This window comes from Syngnathus typhle, linkage group LG17, assembly GCF_033458585.1.
Source record: "Syngnathus typhle isolate RoL2023-S1 ecotype Sweden linkage group LG17, RoL_Styp_1.0, whole genome shotgun sequence".
Taxonomy (NCBI): domain Eukaryota; kingdom Metazoa; phylum Chordata; class Actinopteri; order Syngnathiformes; family Syngnathidae; genus Syngnathus; species Syngnathus typhle.
This window is the reverse complement of record NC_083754.1, coordinates 9,891,411-9,910,989: the sequence shown is the minus strand read 5'-3', so window position 1 is coordinate 9,910,989 and position 19,579 is coordinate 9,891,411. Positions and strand designations below refer to the sequence as shown.

At 48.6% G+C, this 19,579-nt stretch overlaps 2 protein-coding genes across 8 annotated transcripts in view; one reads left to right on the top strand and one right to left on the bottom strand.

The window, feature by feature from the left end:
* The first annotated feature begins 823 nt into the window (after window positions 1-823).
* LOC133170767 (serine/threonine-protein kinase LMTK1-like) lies at window positions 824-9,972 on the top strand. Its single transcript, XM_061303898.1, has 13 exons — window positions 824-996; window positions 1,086-1,255; window positions 1,345-1,424; window positions 2,280-2,398; window positions 2,713-2,800; window positions 3,122-3,255; window positions 3,518-3,602; window positions 3,674-3,795; window positions 3,938-4,087; window positions 4,172-7,094; window positions 7,167-7,335; window positions 7,409-7,558; window positions 7,640-9,972. Exons 1-13 carry the CDS (start codon window positions 824-826, stop codon window positions 7,666-7,668), a joined length of 4,392 nt encoding a protein of 1,463 aa, XP_061159882.1. The 3' UTR covers window positions 7,669-9,972.
* LOC133170994 (brain-specific angiogenesis inhibitor 1-associated protein 2-like) overlaps window positions 9,805-19,579 on the bottom strand; it is a 29,093-nt gene continuing 19,318 nt past the window's right edge. For 5 of the 7 annotated variants that reach the window (XM_061304246.1, XM_061304241.1, XM_061304244.1 and 2 more), the window contains 9 exons: window positions 17,975-18,112; window positions 17,185-17,337; window positions 16,841-17,083; window positions 16,551-16,776; window positions 16,227-16,428; window positions 16,078-16,146; window positions 14,948-15,101; window positions 14,799-14,851; window positions 9,805-10,720 (listed from right to left, as the gene is read on the bottom strand). In XM_061304246.1, coding sequence (XP_061160230.1) covers window positions 10,651-10,720; window positions 14,799-14,851; window positions 14,948-15,101; window positions 16,078-16,146; window positions 16,227-16,428; window positions 16,551-16,776; window positions 16,841-17,083; window positions 17,185-17,337; window positions 17,975-18,112 — 1,308 coding nt within the window. In that variant the 3' untranslated portion in view covers window positions 9,805-10,650. Of the gene's footprint in view, window positions 10,721-11,032; window positions 11,076-11,581; window positions 13,588-14,798; window positions 14,852-14,947; window positions 15,102-16,077; window positions 16,147-16,226; window positions 16,429-16,550; window positions 16,777-16,840; window positions 17,084-17,184; window positions 17,338-17,974; window positions 18,113-19,579 lie in introns of those variants that run through there. The other 2 variants (XM_061304243.1, XM_061304242.1) reach the window with 2 other exon arrangements.

Here is a 19,579-nt window from a genome sequence, read left to right as displayed (position 1 = left end):
ATCAGCTGCTAAAAGGTGTATAAATCTTTTTGGGACACCCTGTATGTACACTGTATTTGTGGTGAGTACATAATACACTTGACACCTTGCACTAATTGTAAAAACATGTCTTTGGATTGCCGTCGAGCTATTTCACGACTAACCAATGTCGAGCATGGCTGCTTGATCGGATGAATCCATCCGATGTCTCTCGTTCTCTCGAGGAATGCCATGAGTAGGATGCACACATTCCTCATTTGGATGACATGCCTACTCCTTCGTTTGACTCTGTCGTGCACGTTTGAGGAGAAGGGTGGGATTGTTATTGCCGTGACAACCTCTGCCCGGCGTTCCACTGTCTGAATGGGCCTTTGTGTGTGTGTGACAGCGAAAGCAACAATGGCCACCATTTAGGCGGGGTGGACAGCGGGTCAGAAATAAGGCCCGGGCGGGCAGAGGAGGACTGCCATTATCGAGCTTGGACAGAGATGAGTCTGTGACACCGAGCGACAGCAGGCGCCGTGACCTAAAATGCGAGCGTCGGGCGGGGCTGGCGATAAGGCTGCCCACCGCGACAGTGCTCCTTTCTGCATCTTACAGAGATGTGGTTGTGTGCCATTGGGCCAAGGAATGCTGGCGGGTGGGGGACAGGGTGGGCTTACGTAATTCGGCGATGGGTGTCTTGGAGCCGCACCCCGAGCTGGCGCCTCAGATGACGCATGAGCAAGCAACTGACGAGCAACGGCCTCCCTAAAGAATTCAGGTCCGAGATCTGGGCGTGCGTGAAGGATCTCCCGACAGCCGGAGAACCTCCAGACCGGGATTGGGTGTTTGTGCGGCTGGCATGTTTGAGGGGGCGGGTGGAGCGGCGGCCGGAGCGGTTGCCGGAGCGGCGGCAGGAGCGGTGACTGCCCCTTCTCACGCTTCCGAGCGGGACTTGATCCTCAGAGTGGCGGGCTGCTCCGCCTCTCCGGTCCAGCGACTGGCCTTGTTTTGGGAATATGAGGATCTAGCCAGGTAACTGTTATTTCTTCTGGCTCGTGGTGATGTGCGTCTTGCTCTGGGAACCGCCATGGGGGAGGGGGGGGGGGGGGGGTTTAATCCAGTCAACCGGTTCTTGCCCTTTTTCTACTCGTGGCACTTTTCTCTCCTCACTTCCCATGTTTTGCGTTTCCACAAATTTTTCACAATTGTTGTGACGCAGCATGTAGTAAGTCAAGCAGTGGCTCATTTGGTTTGGGAGCAGCGTTGGCTGGCTCGACGGGTCACTGGCTGGGTGGGTATCCAACCCGAGCTGTCCTGCAAGAAAAGTAGCTGCAGTTCCACGGAGCGCAATCTGTAATACTAACAACTTTGTTTTTCCAGTCCAGCATCTCAAATCGTCAGACCTCGACCGCCATACTTTGGTCTATCTCAAGGAGATTGGCAACGGCTGGTTCGGCAAGGTAAACAATGTCTTTGTCTCATCCCCAAACTACAAATAGAAACAGTGCGAGGAAAATAATTGTCATGGAGGTTAGTTCTTGTTTTAACGTTAGTTTCTCAAGTTGACTTGGATTTAACACATTTTAAGAGCAAGAGCATTCATTTTTAGTTCTGGGAAAATGCTCCCTTTTAGTTTAGATTTGATCACTTTTAGAACTGTTAATTTTTTAAGACTGAAAAAGAGACAGAGACATTTGCTAAGCTATGTTAGCCAACTGAAGAAAAAAACAGCCCCGTCGTCTATGTCTAAGTGACAAAAGCCAAATCAGTAGGTCGTATCGTCTGCAAGTAAAACATAGTCCGTCTGTCCCCTCTCCATTTCAAATGTGCCAGAATGGACAGAACATTTGGGGTTGAATGGTCAGGACTAAAATAGGTGGAGCGAGAAAAGACAAAGGTACAAGACGGAGCACATCATAAAAGAAGAAACATACATTTGCCATCATGCAACGGCCGCGACGACCTATGACTTGCGCAACAAATCTCTCGTATGCCGTATGGCCGCTGGCGCCCTCACGTTATGTAAATGGCAGCAGTTGGAATACAAGTCACATTTGGAAGCAAGGAAAAATAATGTTCCATTCATTCAAATAATTGTGTAGCACAACCAAAATGACAAACTGACTTGATGTGACTTTTGTTGAAATTTTTTGATGCGTCACTTTTTTATCGCATGGAGCTAATGGATGGATATTTTTGGGTCAGCGCAAGAACTTCTCTAAATTTTTCCTTTCTAAAAATCTAAAATTGTATTAAATTCTGAGCAAATTATAAAAATTTCTAGAAATTCTATTTGCTGTCTTTGAACGTATCAGGTGTTGCTCGGGGAGGTCAACGCGGGTCTCAGCACCACCCGGGTGGTGGTAAAAGAGCTGAAGGTCAGCGCAAGTGTCTGGGACCAGATGCAGTTCCTGGAGGAGGTCCAGCCATATCGGTCAGTAAAATTAACAATAAAATTCGGTCATCATTGAGCTCGGGACTGACATTCGTAGTCTGAGGCAAAGGTTTTGTCTGAAAAAGTCCTGACTTCTTTTGGGGCCAGTAAAATGAACAATAAAAAGCTTGCGACAGGACTTTTTGTGTTTTTTTTTCTCTGTCATCATTGGGACTGACATTCGGAGTCTGAGCCCAAAAAAGTCACGACTTTTTGGGGGGCCAGCCTACTTGCAAGGGCAGAGTCACACTCTGCTTCACACATTGGAAGCGATTCTTAGAAGGTACGCAAATGACCGCTGAATGCATTTGCAGGACCTTGCAGCACGCCGCCCTCCTGCAATGCCTGGCCCAGTGCTCGGAGGTCACGCCTCATCTGCTGCTCATGGAGTTTTGCCCTTTGGTAGGAAACACTTTGATCTTGTCATCCATACGAGCCGGCCGGCCACCCTGCATTTCGAGCACTTCATTTACTAGGCGGAGAAGGCGTCACATGCTTGCCTCAGCAATACAACACAAGTCAGACAGTGTTAAGGCAATAGAAAAGAAGAATCTACAAGTGACGTTCCCCAAAAGGTTCAGAATTGTCTATTGATGCCAAAAGACAGGGTGGGCTGGGGGCGAGGCACTACTTTTACATGAGAGCCAATGAAGCTCCACCTGTCTGTGCCCCAAGCAATACTTTGATCTGGCGACAGCATGATCCTTTTGTGTTTCCTCCAAGGGTGACCTGAAAAGCTATCTCCGCAGTCGCCGCCTGTCGGATTCGGACAGTCCCGACCCGCTCGTCCTCCAGCGAATGGCACGTGATGTGGCTTCGGGGCTTTTGCACCTCCACGACAATGACTTCATTCACAGGTAACTAACTGAACAAGGCGGCGGGATCTCTTCTGGCCCTCACGGTTCTCAGCGGGAACCTGTGCCACCCCCTGTCGGTCTCTTCCTGCAACAACATCCTGGTGCTGCCTGAGTAGTGGCGTCAAAACTCCAGCATCAGTGATTTTGTTGCCGGGGGTAACCCTATCTTCGCGGCCACCTCTCCCAAGTCGAGCAAACGGAAGCATCTCCAGGCATATCCAATCAGTCCTACCACAAAGCAAAATTCCATCTTGTTTGGCAGTGACCTCGCCCTGCGGAACTGCCAGCTCACATCAGAAATGTCTGTGAAAATCGGGGACTACGGCCTCGGTCACAGTCTCTTTAAGGTTTGGCCCGACTTGTTACGTTCTGCCTAATCAGGTGGGCGGGCGAGCCAATTGACCCACAATATGTGCAGGAGGACTATTACGCAACGCAAGATCAGATTTGGGTGCCTCTGCGCTGGATGGCGCCAGAGCTCATAGACCAAGTCCACGGAAACGTCTTGGTCGTTGATCAGACTAAGGCAAGCAACATATGGTGAGCTTGCTGTTCAGGATATTTCTCAGATACTGCGTCATTTGACATGGGAACTGCATTTGCAATTTTATGGAATGTTGTGCGAGTAGGACTGTTTGTGATTTTGGATCCGCTCACTCATCCTCGATTTGGTCTGTCGCAGGTCGTTGGGGGTCACTGTGTGGGAGTTGTTTGAGCTCGGACATCAGCCGTATCGATGGTACTCTGACAAACAGGTGCTGATGTACGCCGTGCGAGAACAGCAGCTTAGACTGCCCAAACCGCAGCTCAACTTTTCCCTGGCAGAGCGCTGGTGAGCTACACTGTCGTTGCAGGCTGGCTGCGTCCACTCGGAAGTGAATGTGTTCACAAATCCCCCCCCCGTCTCTCTCTCTAGGTATGAGGTCATGCAGTTCTGCTGGCTGCAGCCCGACCTGAGACCGAGGAGCGAGGAAGTTCACCTCCTGCTCACACACTTGTGTGAGAAAGGCTCCAGTGAGGAAGGGGAGGATTTCCAAGAACGCCCAAATTCCTTGAGACCAAAATTGCTTGGCACCCCATCCCCAGTGGCCGCACCTGCGCCCCTTGACCTCACCGCCCCGCCTCGGGCAGCGGAGCTGGCCTTGTCATCCTTCCCCCTGCTGGGGCGCTTCTCTGAGAGCTTTCACTCGGATGCGGAGGATGACTTGCTGACAGTCACCGAGACAAGTCACGGTCTCAACTTTGAGTACAAGTGGGACCAGGCCCGAGCAGAGCAGCCCCACTGCTCGTCGTCCACCGGCGGCCTGCTGGGCCAGGTGAACCCGCATTCCCAGGACGTCTACTATTCAAGCGAGGCAAGCGCCTCAGTTGGATGCAGGCATGAGCCTGAGCATGCAGGTGTGGTCCCTGTGCTGAGTGCCCGCAGCCCCTCGGTCCGCAGCGACTACTACATTCGGATTGAGGACACAGTGGAATATCGCATTCACATGGACCACAATCCTGCGCTGAAAGCCGGTGGCCCTCGGTCGTCTCCTCAAAGTCAGACGGCTTCAACCGCTGCACAACCGAATGCTTTCCAGTCAACGGCAGCTGGGCTCCGATCGATCGCCTCCGATTGCGGGTCGGGCTCCGCTGTACAGCCAACCGCCGAACCACTGCTTCGACAGGCATCCGGTCCGGCGATGTTTGGCCACTCCCATAGAGACTCCTCTTCCTTTCGAGCTGCTCCGTCGGATTCAGAACACGCCAATATCTGTGATCCGCTGGCATTGTCAGAAAATAAGCAGAGTCAGACGCGAGCAGCGAGCGGGCTGAGCTCAGGCTTGTGTGATCTCTATCTAACAGACGAAAGCAGATGCCGTACAATGATGGGACCCGTTGGACAGACTCGACTCGTTGTTGGTCCAGATGTTAAAAGAGGCGCCGGCCCGCTGGGGGGTCGTCGGAGGAGTGGGGTCAGTGACGAGTCCACTTTCCCTGAGGAAGAAGCCACAAGCTGGACCTCCAACCATTCTGCCAAGAATAATACCCCACACCATTATAACGCCACAGAAGTGTGGTCTTTAACCAAAGACACCACCAAAACCTTCCGGAGTTGCAGGACTTTTCCAGAGGAGACGGAGAGAGGGCAATCTCCCTGGAGCGCTGCCAACAAACTCAAAGAACGAGACAGTAGGGCCGGTCCACAGGAAAACAACCTGGCTAATACAAGTCAGAGTGCCCCAGAAAATGAAACACCGCAATTGTTACAGAACGGAGAGAGATTGCACTCCAGGCCCAACATAAGACCCGATGCCACCTACGTCGAGTCCCCTTCATCCTTTAAGGAATGTCATAGCTGGATTCAAGCTCCAGAGAAGCCGAGGGCTAACAATCGGGAGGCGGATTCAACCCCAGTCTCTGTTCTTACTTGTTTATCCTTCAATGGAAGCAGAGAATTGACAAGTGGACCTGGGCTCAGAGACTCTGGCGCTAGCCTCGTGGAGCTCACAGACTACAGTGACGAAGATGATAACTTTGCAGACATCACATCAAGCATTTTTACAGACTTCAACCTTGACTATGGTGACATGCAGGAGGAAGAGCTAAGCCCGCTTAAGAACCCGGAGGGAACTCCCGACTCAGACACCACAAAACTCTTGTGGTCAGTGGCAAGCACCTGCAATGGAGCCTTCAGCCCAGACTCGCTCAGCACTCCTGCCCAGCCCAAGTCCCTGGACAGCGGCTATGACACAGAAAATAATGGGTCTCCAGAGTTCATATTTAATGAGCTTTTAGGGCCACAAACAAGTGCAAGTGGACTCATTGTGCAAGTGGGTACGCAGCAAAATCTCGGCGGCACCTCAAAGGTCCACTACAAGTACATCATTGATAAAAACACATACCGGGACTCTGCCTATTTCTCTGACTATGATACTGAAATCAACAAAAGCCCGAAGGAGGAAGGCGCAAAATTCTTTGCCGATCCAAGTAAATGCCACTTGGATGGTGGGAAACTGAGCTCTTCTAGAGATCCAGTGAAAAGGGAGGAGTTAAATAAAAAACCCAGCTGCATTTCGGCAAGAGCCTCTGAGCCAAGCTCTCCCCATTCTTTTTGCACACCTGTAATGTCCACCTTGTCACCCTTGCCTGTGCAGATGGGCGGGTGCCTGACCAAAGAGGCGGCCGCAGACCATGACCAGCTAGACTTGGACAGAGAGTACCAAGAGGAGCCCTGCTCGGAGCTCAGCTCCTCTGTTGACTCGGGAGCCTCGCCCGTCAAGGAGACTTCAACAAATGACCAAGACGGAGGTGACGGATCCCAAGACTGTTGCCATGGACAGATTTCATGCACAAACTCCACTGCATCTGATTGCCGCGACGAGCAACCCAAAGAGAAGCAAAGCGCAGATCAATCCATAGACGAGGAAGAGCTGCCAGAATTCATGGAAGCACTGGCGGAGAGAGGGATGAACGAGGAAGACTTTGAGGACATTGATGCGGAGGAATGGGACTCGCAGGACAGCTCATGCCAAGCATCAAATGAAGCCTCATTTGAGGCGTCGGCGGCACAGTTTGATGCTTTAAGAGCCCCGCTGGAGGCGGCCGAAGACGACTCGGATGACAGCGAGTTGGATGAAGAGTTGCGGACCTACAGCATCCAGGAGGAGGATGGCGAGGGGAGCCACGAGGATCTGAGCGCAGTGCCGGTGGTGGTGAGTGACAGCAGGGGGGCGAGGCATCTCCACAGTCTCCTAAAAATGCCAACGCTCCTTACTCAGTCCCTCTGTGAGGCCCTAGAGAGAAAGAAAAAGACAGTGTCCTTCTTTGATGATGTCACCGTGTTCCTCTTTGACCAGGTACCAAAAAAAGTGACTTAGGTTTTCAGAATATCAATTAAAGCATCCCTCCGCTCTCACTTTTGCACTTAGGAGAGCCCAACTGGGGATCTGGTCGACGACAACTTCTCCACCGAAGACGGATACAGTGGGAATGGGACGAAAGATGACGTCACCTCCAACCTGGATGAAAACATGTCAAACGTGGATGAAAACAAACTTGAAGCTTGTGAAGAAACAGACGGAGACAGGGCAGAGCACGGTGAGACATTCATGGCAATGAGATCTCACCGTGGTTCATCGTTCCTTAATGGCCGTTGTGTCTTTGCCTTCAGCTTTGAAGTGGGAGGGGAATGTGGCACTTGAGCCTTGCCAACGTTGGCCCGACACGGCAGCACTCGCTTCCCCTTCAAACGAGGTGGCAAAAAGTGTGGCGCTCGATTGGTACCTGGCCTCCAGCAAATTCTCCATCATGCAGGTGTCAGGTAGCAATCTCGGTCAAAGCTGGTACAACACTCGGCTTCCAATTCCAGACTAATTTTGGCAAATGTTTCCATCCCTAACAGGGGAGCCCAAAGAAGGTCCAAAAGACTGAGAGGCCATCGGTGGACAGTTGCTCGAGCCTTCATCCTTTCCCCCCTTCCAAACCACGCATTGCCGCATCCGTATGGATGTATACATAGTTTATACAATGTGCATACTTTGTGATGACGGACCGTCTTAGCCCAAAGTGGACGCCAGCCACACTTGTGTTGGCTCCATGGTTGCATCAAAAAGAGCTTCATTGAGTCATTGCCTCTGCCCAACATTTTTCAAGGACTCTTGCACGCTCTTCCCAGCGGTGGAAAATGAAGATCTTTTTATTCTTTAAGATCTTATCGGGGGAAGGTTTTAGTAAACAATCACATACAGTACAAATCTACTGATATGAAAAGTCTACACACCCCTGTTCAAATGCCAGATTTTGTGCTAGAACTGAAAAAAAATAATATCCACCCACCTGTCGCCATTTAAAGAGCGCCCCTACAAAAGGTTCTGATGTTCTGGTCGGCTTTTCCTGCCATCGCTTGCTTTAAAAAGCTTACTAGACGAGCAAAAGTATTTAGGGTCTCGTTGGAGGCATTAAAAATGATCAGTCCGTACCTTCAGACTTAACTCTTGAAAGTAAAGATTTGTTTCCCTGTTGACTTGTACAGCTTAGAGGTCATATTCATGATGAAGGGAAAAAAAAAAAAAGCTTTGAAAGGATTACTCTTTAACAGGGGTGTGCAGATTTTTCATATAGACTGGACCTTGGAAACATGATAAAAATGTCCAAGTTGTGTGTCCTTTTCCACTGCATTGCAGAAGCGAGGGAAGTTTTCATGCCGTGCTATCGTCATACAGTCCTCGGCGTCTGCACGTCCACTTCGTCTTAAGCAAATACGCGGCGGATAGTGGGACTCGAATGATGAGTGTGACGGCTCCCTCTGGCTGGATGAAGCAGCTGCTTTACTTTTTCCCGTTTTTTACTGCCATTGAGCTCTTCCCAAAACAAAACACGGAAAAGCATCCTCCCTGGCCGACTGGCTGTGTCTGCTCACTTCTTTGCTGTCAAATACCGTGAACGCGTTTTAAGGACACGCCAGGGAAAAGACAAATGGCAGGAATACATATTCAGGAAGACAAGCGCAAAAGCTTTTCTTAGGAGCGTGCATACATATGTACAATCTTTTCTGAGAAAAAAAAAAAAAGAACTTACGAGAAGGAAGTTATATAACTACCAGATTTTATTTCTATGTGAGCATTTGCCCCCATCCAACAAGAGCAACCATGTCAAACGATGGCAGGTTTGTCCTCCTCAAATGTTCGCACCCTTCTCGTTTGGTATGGCACCAAACAAAAACGTGCCGAAAATGAAAAGAAGAATTGGTGCGCATGAAACGTCTGTCTACTGGGATTTATTTGGGATTTTTCTGTACATAACAGAGAAAAAGTCTGAAAAGCAAGTCTGAAAAGCATTTGCGGCTGCAGCCGGATTGCGTGTCAAGCTATTCCCTCGCCACGTGCCCAAGCTCATCATTGTTTCAATTATCAATTTTGCTTCAAACTGAGAAGAAAAACCTTGCTTCAATCTGCGCCTTGTCACATTAGCAAGCAACCCCACCCCTAAGGACAAGACTGAGATTTCACCTCACCCTGTGAAGAGCATCGATATGAAGAGGAAGGAAGGAGCCTTATCTGGGTAAAATTGCAAAAATATATAAAGGAGGGGAACAACAATTACAAAAGAAAATTGCAGAGGGCTCAAGTCCTTCACCAATCTGCAACTGCAGCAGCATTTGACATGAGCAAATGATCGCGGCCAGAACTTGGATTTACAAGGGGGTAGGACGAGCTTTGCCATGAGCTCACGCACACACGTAGAAAAATAACGCAATGACAAAAGCAGATATCAGAGAAGCGCAGAATTTGCAAAGAACAAACGGCCAAACATTGTCAGGAATGTCAAGAAGGCAAGGATTAGCAAAACGCATTTTCGCCGGGCCATGACAACGCAGAAAGAATGAAAAAGAACGCAGCATGACCGATACTCGCCTGTGACAGCTGACGATGTTTTCTGCCTCGCTTATGAATATTCAACACATAAAGCTTATTGCTGCTTTTGTAACATCAGTAACGATCACCCAAAGTGACAGCGTCACGCAAGAAAAACGCCACAGATTAGGCGGCAAAAAATAAAGACACAATGTTGTGAGGATCAAGTCTTTTTGATGTGCACGTGTCGGGAAAAAAAATCACTCGACTGGAAAAGAGTCATGTTGCAAGAATACAATTGTCAGATTACAGGTATCAAAGTGGAAATTCTCTGGAAAAAGTCGCAATATTCAAAGAATAAAGTGAGATTTTTGTAAAGTTACTACTTTGGCAATACTTGACTTACTCTTATAACAGAACTTTATCTCGTAGCCTTACAACATTGTCTTTTGTCAAGTCGTTAAATTGACTTCAGAGTTCATAGCGCTTCAATGTTGGCCTTTCTTCTCTTTCTGTGAAAGCAAAAACATTGTACAATTTCAAGAAGAAAAAAATCGAATGGCGTGAAAATAGTTACGTCACAAGAATATAGCTAAAATGTAATCTTATGTGAAAAAAAGTCCCAACAAGAGAAAACACCAGAACAAAAGAAAATAATCGACATTCAGCAAATATTTAAATGTTTTTGCAATAAAACTTCATTGTCATAAAACAGAGACTTTTTCTTTATATTGACAATACAAACGAGACTCTTGCAATATTTAGAAATCAAATGTCATGATATTTAAACTTTTAAACGACTAATTTTTCTGTATGAAAGAAAGACAAGAATAAAGTGGCATTTTCTTGGCAATATTACGACAACATTTTTAATGAGCTTACTTTTTTTGTCATGATACTGCCATTGACCATTCTCTGTGCTGTATGGCCATGCTATTCATTAGATCAACGGATTTGGTTAACATCAAAGCCAAGGAACAACTTGTTCAACGCACCCCATATTTTGGTCTAAAATCTAAGAAACAAGCAAGAACACAGGGTTTTTGGGGGGTGCAGCTGGCTAGTAGAAGATGGTGGCCGATCGGTCGTCAGTGAAGGTGGGCCGAAGGTAGACCTCCATGGAGCGCTCACTGTGGGGACAGGAGAGGGCATCACCGAATAGGAACAATTGAGGAAACTATTACAGTCACAAGCCAACCTACTGCGGCCACGGGCGTAGCCGCGGCCATGCGCGTTTTCCCCATGCAGCCTTCCACTCATGTCCACAAACACGGAGCACCAGAATTTTAGCAAATAAAGGAGACAAGCATGCGGGGCTCAAAACTCCAAAATGCCGCCGCTCCCTGCCAAAAAGGGGCAGCTACCGAGGGAAGCACTAAATTAAAATGAAGGCGGAGGAAACAAAGAGGGGGAGTGGCTGGCGGGAGAGGCATGGCACTTACGGAGGTCCTGTTTCCTCAGAAGCGGGACAACTCTGGACCCAAACTGGAAGGGAAAGAGAACCTTTGCATTTGAATAGTTGGCTTCGCAGCTCATGCTTTGGCTCGGCTGTCAACATGCTCAGCAAACTCAAAAGTACAGTGCAATCTCAAAGCCGGATTTGCTTTTGTTCAAATGCAACTTATTTTTCTTCCATCGGAAGAACATCCATCCATCACCATTTTGCGTATCAGACAAGAGGCACAGAAACCGATCGTTTTCAGCGGCAAATTACGTTTCACCTAAGGTTGCACTGGAAGCATTCAACTGAAAAAAAACACAAAGCCCGCGTACATAACGTGCCGCAAGCAGGGTCCAAAATGGTCAAGTGCCAAGCATCAGTCATTACACAAAGTCAACAAGCAGGCGGCCGTTGCAGCGCGCACATGCTCAGTGTAATGGTGCTGAGGAAGGAACGGGGTCAAAGGTCTCAAATGCATGCGGGCGTAGGCGGCGCTCCACACAAAAGACTTCCCAGCGATGAAGAACAGATTTGCTGCCACACCAGACCATTTATTAATATAGAGAGTTAAGCTTTATTTAGAATACCTTTTGTAAAAAGTCACCATACATTCATGGACTGTTTTGTTGTTGTTGTTGTTGTTTTTTAATTACATTTTCTGATATCCCTCCACGGCATGCATAAGATAAAACAACTACTCAGTGTTTTTGAACAAGGACACCCATAGTTTGGGGAGGAAAGGAACTACAAAAGCACTGGGGAATACAATCAGAAAAGAAAACAAAAACACAGAGCGAGCAGCAAAGGAAATGAAGAGAAAAGATGGCGGCTAATCATCAACAAACTCACAGCGCTTATCCAAGGCGGCCATTTGCGCAAAGAAGACCAAATTCAAAAAGAAGGAAATGGTGCAATTGGGTGAACGGATACAAACGAGTCACATATAGATATTGATTCGAGAGATGTTGCTCAAGCTCGCCTGCACCAAAAAAGGGGAAGGGGGGTAAAGACAGGCAGAAGCAGCGTGTAAGGCATCCAACACACCCGCCAGGATATGGAGCAGAAAAAGTCTATCAAGTGAACACACCCCTCTGTCGAAATCCCGCTTTTAGTCTTGTCAACGTTTTACAACCAAAGGTTGCAGTGATGGTATGGTAACATTTTTCAGAAAAAACATCTCCCCCCCTCCCATCCCAAAAAACCTCCACAAAAGAATAATTATGTACCATTCTATTATACTGTACGTGCCGCCGTGAGACAATAGACAAGTTCAATTCCTTCCCGTTTGTATTTTTGGCAATGGTAAACTAAGGTTGCAGGTGATGAGAACGTGACCATTTTGTTCCATGAAAGACTTCGATTCAATGGACATTGAGGTGCTGCTTATGATGTACACACCTTGGCCACGTGGGGGCAGAAGAAGACAAAGATATACAGCACATGAAGACGGTCACAGCTAGATTTTTGCAGAGAAGATGTGCCTGGGAGTATTTTCCTATGGTCTGCCTACATGGGTTTCTCTGTTGTTTTTCTCCAAATATTCTTTGCTTAAAGCACTCGAGACAGACGTGCGCTTTTGGTTCACCCATCCATGGCACTTGAGCTCGCAATTTTGAAGGCATCGTGACGTGGTCATTGTAAATACACAGTGTAGTTCTTTGCTTTACATTGACTTTGAAGGTTAACGAGTGGCAATAAATAGTTTGAGGCTTTTGTTTTAATTTTTTTTTTAAGTTATGCAAAACTGCTGCTTGTGACGAGAGTTGACTTTGTTGCTTGAAAAGTCAAAGCAAAAAATAAATAAAATAAATAATTGACCGACCAACTGCTCATATGGAAAGACTTTTAAATCAGGTCGCTTGTATCTTGCCTGTCCTATTTTGAGAAAAATTTTGCGCGAGGGTGGGGAGGTCACTCTCTCCATGCAGTGCCAACACCAAAATAAATCAGGTGTAAGCGCGACTGATCGCATCGTCCCTGCACAGCCTTCCCTTGTGATTTTGCATTTCAAAGCACCATTTTGTCTTTTTCAACTTTTATGGGTTGCGACCACGCTGTACTCTTTATTGAGAGCCACAAAAAAAGACAAGTGCGTACATGCACGGCAAAAAAGACAAAAAAAAGACAACGCAGGCGAGCAAGGGCAGTCAGTCCACACGCGCCTGCCGTTGCTCAGAGTCCGTATCGCTGCACGCCGAGCAGGTAGGCCCCGCCCCGACTCTCAACGCAATCCTCCACCCACCAACCGCTACTGTCCCGACAGCGACACCGCCAGGCAGCCGGCAGCACAGCAGCAGAGAGGCGGCGGCAGAACCCAGGACGGGCGGAGGGACGCACGCCAGGAGGAAGAGAGGACAGAAAGCAGGGATGAGACCAGCCTCGTCCACTCGCTGAAGGAGTGTGAGTGGAGGCAGAAGGAAGGGAGAGGAGGAGAGACAGGGGGAGGCGAGGGCAGGGGAGGGAGGGAGGGAAGCCCCTGCGCTATCCGCAGCTGTCTGCGTCTGTCACAATGTGTGTTGTCACACAGTCGAAATCAATTTGCCATCAGGACTGTCACTGTGGAACAAAGAGAGAAGGAAGCTTGCCAGATCGGACACACTCAGAAAAAGAACTGGACAGAGACACGGACAGGCCGGGATGGGACACATGAGAAGGCAGGGCGCTGTGGGCATCCTACAACTCCAAACAGCGCCATGACTGGACTTGACACTTCCTCATCACAAAGGATTTTGTTTTTTCCAATGTGATAATCACAAAGTTATCTCATCTGCAAGAAATGCTAGCTTAGCGCAAATGAGCATCTTTTTTTACGCTTAGCGTCGATGGCCTGAAATACGTGCTGCCACAAAATTAATTTGAGTCCGTTTGAGCCATGACTGGACTTGACACGTCCTCATCACAAAGGCTTTTGTTTTTTCCAATGTGATAATCACAAAGTTATCTCATCTGCAAGGAATGCAAGCTTAGCGCAAATAAGAATATTTTTTTACTCTTAGCGTAGATGGCCTGAAATACATGCTGCCACAAAATTTATTTGAGTAATTTATATTTGAGTTGGAACTTCTAAACTTATAATTACAGTGGAAAACTGAATTTCATTGATGTGTATTGAAATTGTATTGTTTAATTTGAATCATACCATTTGAATTTGGGTTTGAGTTCCAAACTAATAATTGCAAATTGCACAATCGATTCAGTCATTTTTTCAAGGCAATGATTGAAATTAAGCACTAACAATTCAATGTATGAAATTCAAATTCAGTTTTTCAGTGCCATTTTTCAACTTTAGCGATTCCAATTCAGTTTCTGGTGGTACGTCTCTCAGCCCACACCGAAAACCAAACAAAAACAAAATACACGATGACAGCAGAAACAAGTCCGGACTGACAAGCTGCGATGGGTGAAGCTTGGGGACACTCAGAAACGTTCTCCTCATACACGCGCGCACGCGCGCGCGCACACACACACACGCACACACACACACACACACGACGCATTAAAAAAAACACGCACGGGGAGTTCAAGAACAAAAGTTTGTATTTTATTCCACTGGGTTGTGAGCCAAATTTGAAAGGTAACTGGTAGCTAATTATGTGAAAAGATGCACTCCGAAAATGTTTATCATTTGTCATTTGGCAACGTTGATTTGGGGAACTCAGAAAATGGAAAACGAACGACATTCTGATTCCTTGTTTTAATTTGCAAACGTATGCAAGAGAAAAATCGTTTTGTCTTTGGAAATTCTAGCCGGGCTGGACAAGGCTTACCTTGTGGCAAAGCGGCCGTCATAATCCTCGACAGCGGGCTGAAAGACACCGGGCTGAAACACACCGGGCAAAAAAAGTGACATTAACTTGCCAGCAGGCGTCAGCATAGTGCAAGAAAGCCTTAGCTGCATTCGATCCTGCGTCCCTACCTGAGTGCCAAAGGCCGCCATGCTGTAGGGCCTGGGGCGGCTCTGCGCCAGACTCTGCGCCAAAAGTCGGGCGGTCAGGCCGTAGTCGGGTGTGGGCAGGGATTGGTCACTCTCTAGAAGGTTGCCCGTGCTGCTGCTCTTCCCGTGATGCAGGCTGGCCAGACAGGAGAAGAAAAGCCTCAGAGGACAGACAGGTGGGTCGCCGCCATCAACCGACATTTGAAACACAAGCGGTGCTGAACAGAGCGGCAAAGCAATGGCTGCGCAAGCTCTTCCGGCACTCTAAACGCACTATTTGGGATGGGAGTCTGCCACCTTGACGCACCGCAGGGCCCTGTGTTGGCCCCAAAGCGGGGATGTGTGTGGATTTTGTCTTACACACAGAACAAACAAAACATATGAGCAATGGGCGTGTACCGATTAGCAGGTAGGATACCGGACCGATACAGGTCTTGTTTGGAGCTACAGCGTTCTCACAGCGGATGCCAAGAGCAGCCACCAATACCCAAGGTTGGCTTTTGTTTTGCCTCAAGTCCTCCTCATCAATATTGGATGCGGGTTGGGGTCATGTTGCCAAGGCTCCCCAAACACAGTCCTCCCACTTTCCCTCCCAGATGGACACAATCCAGAAAACAGCTGAAAGAAACGATAGCCGAAAGGCACAACGCTGTCCAGCGTCATTTGTGTTTTAGTTGATGGAGAAGACGCTGCCAAAGAGGCTGTGGACGCAATACTCCAAAAACAACAGCGCTTGGATGAGAAGGTTTATTTACGTTGACATGTGCTTCTTCCGAAATTAATCACTACTGATTCTTCTATATCAAACAATTTGTTTTAGGTTTATTTACCTAAATATTACCTAAATACTCTATTTACAGAGTCAGACTCTGATGAAGGCGGAAGAACCCGCCGAAACATGTCAGGTAAATAAACCTAAAACAAATTGTTTGCTATAGAAGAACCAGTGATGTAATTGAAAAGGAAAACCAAGATGAACCTAGTACAACTTCACTACTGAGCTATAGATAATAGAAAACAGGAGGGATGGGGGAGGAAAAAAAAAAAAAAAAGAAAAAAAGAACGAGTCAACTATCTCCATTGGCCGGAGCATCCGAGTCGCCACCGCTTACTTCACTTTCAGCTTCTCGCCATCGGTCTCGGGCAGCACTCGCGTGTAGGAGAATGGGAACCAGCCACGCCTGAGTGAAAGAATCACACGAGTAGGTCTCAGAGACAGAGAGAGAGCAGTGCACAAGGGTGTCCGAGGCTCGCCTTTTACATTTTGTTCTTCTCGTTCTCGCCATAGTGCCAGCCATCGCGGGCCTCGGGCACCAGCAGGGTGATGACGTCGCCCTCGGAGAAGCTGAGCAGGGTGCCGTTGTCGCCGGCGGCGTGCGAAAAGATGGCTTGTACGCGGGAGCGCCCGTTCTTCTCCAGGCCCGCTGCCATAGAGCTGGAACGGGGGAGGGTCCGTGTCTCACCTGAGCAGAAGGCGCACGGCTCAATCAGCGGCTGAGTAAGGGGCGACGAAAGGTCTCAAAGGCAAGACTGGCGCTATCGAGCTTTGCCGTCGTCCACGTAATGGCGTCGCGGGCTCGCTTACCTACGGGGTTCTTGTTCTTGGCGGGACCCGGCCTGCGGACAGGGAGGGTGTTGGAGTAGACGTCGCTGACCTGTCTCTGAGGCTGAGCCTGGGCTTGGGCCTGCGCTTGCGCCTGTGGAGACGAAGGCCTGACTTGGGACAGGGTCCCTCCGTCCGGCCAGTATTCCTCGCCGTGGACTCCCGTCGTCCCGTTGACCACGGACATGCCATCGGGGCCCATCAGCCTCTGCAAAGAACAAAGCGGCGTGAGTGACGGGGTTCCGACGGACCGACCAGCGGCGCAAACTTACCGCCTGGTGCCCGAGGCCACCACCCATGAAAACGGCCAGCTCGGGCGGCACGGGAAGGGGCTGGGCCCCGGGAATGGGGTCAGAGATAACCAGGTTGGATTTGGAAGTGTGCAGGGGGCTGGCGCTGCTCGAGGCGGCCGAGCCCATCTGCTGGGCCAGCAGCACGGCCCTCTCAGGGAGCTTGTTAGGGTCCGAGCAGGCCTGCTGCCAGACTGGTATCTTCTGGGTCAGAAGGTCTTTACCCTGGAAGGACGAGGAAGCGTCGCATGCACGCATGTCGAAAACTACATCCGAAGGTCAAAAAAGATGAAGCCTCTTGTCACTGGCGCAGGAAGAGGGCTGACCTTGCCATGGTAGGTGCTGCTGTTTTTGGCCACGGCACACTGGCGGTCCACCAGGAAGCAGTAGCGCCGGCGCTCCTCCGACAATGCCGTCTTGTATCCTTCAGCGATGAAGGTGTCCAGCTCGCTCTGCTTGCTGCTGATGGTCTCCACAAACTGTCAATAATTAGGAGGTCAAACAAGACTCCATGCTGCATTCCCGGACTTCTTTTGACAAACAAGCCGTTCGAAGTCTTGCGCACGTTCCAATTTGGGCCCACTTGACGGATCGGCCGGCTATCTTTCTTTGCTTTCTATCAACCGACTGAGTTTGAGATCATTGCGTGTTGGCCAAGGTTAATTTCCAACAGGTGGTGCCACTTGTGCAACCATATCATCTGGCTCTCATTTTACCTGCCCTTGAAGAGATCACATGCATGGTGGGTAACAAGTTAAGTCTCACTTTTGACTCCTCAAAAATCTAGTATTGGGTGTGTAGACTTCTGCTGTGTGGTGTACCCAATGAAACTGTGCATCGCAATGCGGAACCGGCAGGAGCTATCAGCTCTCGCCAAAGGAGTCACGGCGGGACGGCAAACTCATTTTGCTCAACACTTTTTAAAGCTTCCAAATCGGCAACGTAGTTATTTGCCGTATGGGTGACTTTGCCAGGCAAACAACAAAGGCTGCCGAACCTAGCCCTTGAGTCAGCTGCCCAGTTGGGTTTTGAAACTCCAACGTTGAGATTGCTTTGTCGTCACACAATGCGGGCTCTTCCAAAATAGAGTCTTTAGTGCCAAAGACAGCCGCTCACCTGCATCTCCTTCTCGCCATACTTGGATGGGTTCTTGCTGCCTTGGCTCTTCCGGCGGAGCTTCTTCAGCTCCCCTTGACACTTCTCCAGACTCTCCCCTTTGTTCTTGTGCTCCACTTGGTACTTCTTCAGGGCCGCCTGCAGAGATTGGAGGGGGTCATGTTTGTAACATGCGCTGCAAAAGTTGCTCTGTAGAAGTCAGCTCATGGAAAAGTGTTGCCTGTTGCCATGACCCAAAACAATGGTTGAAAAGGTCAAATGAAAATGTGTTGGCCTGCAAAGTGAAGTCGAAGGAAAAAGAATTCGGACACTCCATGATGAACGAAACTTACTTTTACAAAGCAATTTACCCGGCTTATCACTCTGTCCTGCTTATGCCGATTGATTGCTGCCATCCTAATTTACGTTTCACACCCCCACGTAGCAGGGAAAACAAAACAAAACAAACTAATAAATGGCTAAAAGCTAGACGGTGGCTTCGTCACAGTGTGTGCAAAGAGTCAACACTCCTCCACACCATCTTGTTGCTAATAATGACGATCCAAGTGGCCTCTAATCCAAGGGAAGAATTTCCAGTCCAATGTAGGGAGATGTATGTAAATGGGCTCCACCTGTGCCGACCGTTTTGTGATTTTATGGAGGGCCGACAAAGAACCGCTCCGGGAAGTTACGTCTCAGCTTATGCTTTTCCCCAAAAGCGCTTATTTATTGAAAGAGAACTTCCTTGGCTGCAGCAGCTCTGTTACTATGGCAACTGGGCCAGCAGCGACAAAACCTTGTGTGCTTTTCTCATAAGCCACTGTGTCGCCGGGCAGACGCAAGAGCAACGGCGGCAACCGACTTGCTAAATTGATTGGCCAAGAGCGCTGGGCGCCCGGCTGCAACTCTTCTTTCCGTCCCGACGACTTTGCTGTCTGAGGAAGTGGACGTGAGGCTAGCCAAGAAGAAGTCGGCCAGCTCATTTGTGATGGGCGGACAACCCCGACTTCGGCACATTTCCTACTTTTCGGCAGTGTGCCCGCCTCGCGACCTCGCCGAGTGAGCTAAAGAGCGAGAGCGTGCGTGCGTCACATGTCGTGTATATATATATATATATATATATATATATATATATATATATATATATATATATACACACACACACACACATTATATACAGTATATATATTAGGGGTGTAAATCGCGGGTTTTGTCACGATACGATATCATATCGATACAAAGAATCACAATACGATATTTGCCGATATCTTTAAGCCTGCTGTGATTCATTCACGATACATCACGATATAGTGCTCTACGATTGATATAGAACACTATCCTAATTTATAACAATTCATACGCAAAATCAACAAGGTACTGCAAACTCTTTATTTAGGAAATTACAAAATGCTTCCAAACGAATGACTTGAAGCCCAAAGGGGAGCGAATTTCCCCGTCTTCTTGGACACTAGCCATAGCACCAGCCCAGGAGCCGCGTAGTTGTCGGCTCCCCTTTCACGTGCCTGCTCTGCTCACAACACAACACGCCGCGCACTGCTCCCGGAAAGAGGAAGCAAGCAACAATGAACTGGATTTCAAAATAAAGTCGCGTCTAATGTCCGTGGT

Bases quoted from the DNA above. Each gene is read 5' to 3' on its own strand.
- LOC133170767 (XM_061303898.1), top strand. From the start codon at position 824: ATGTTTGAGGGGGCGGGTGGAGCGGCGGCCGGAGCGGTTGCCGGAGCG. The intron at 997-1,085 runs GTAACTGTTATT...GGTTTAATCCAG, and splicing joins GAATATGAGGATCTAGCCAG to TCAACCGGTTCTTGCCCTTT. The intron at 3,796-3,937 runs GTGAGCTTGCTG...GGTCTGTCGCAG, and splicing joins ACTAAGGCAAGCAACATATG to GTCGTTGGGGGTCACTGTGT.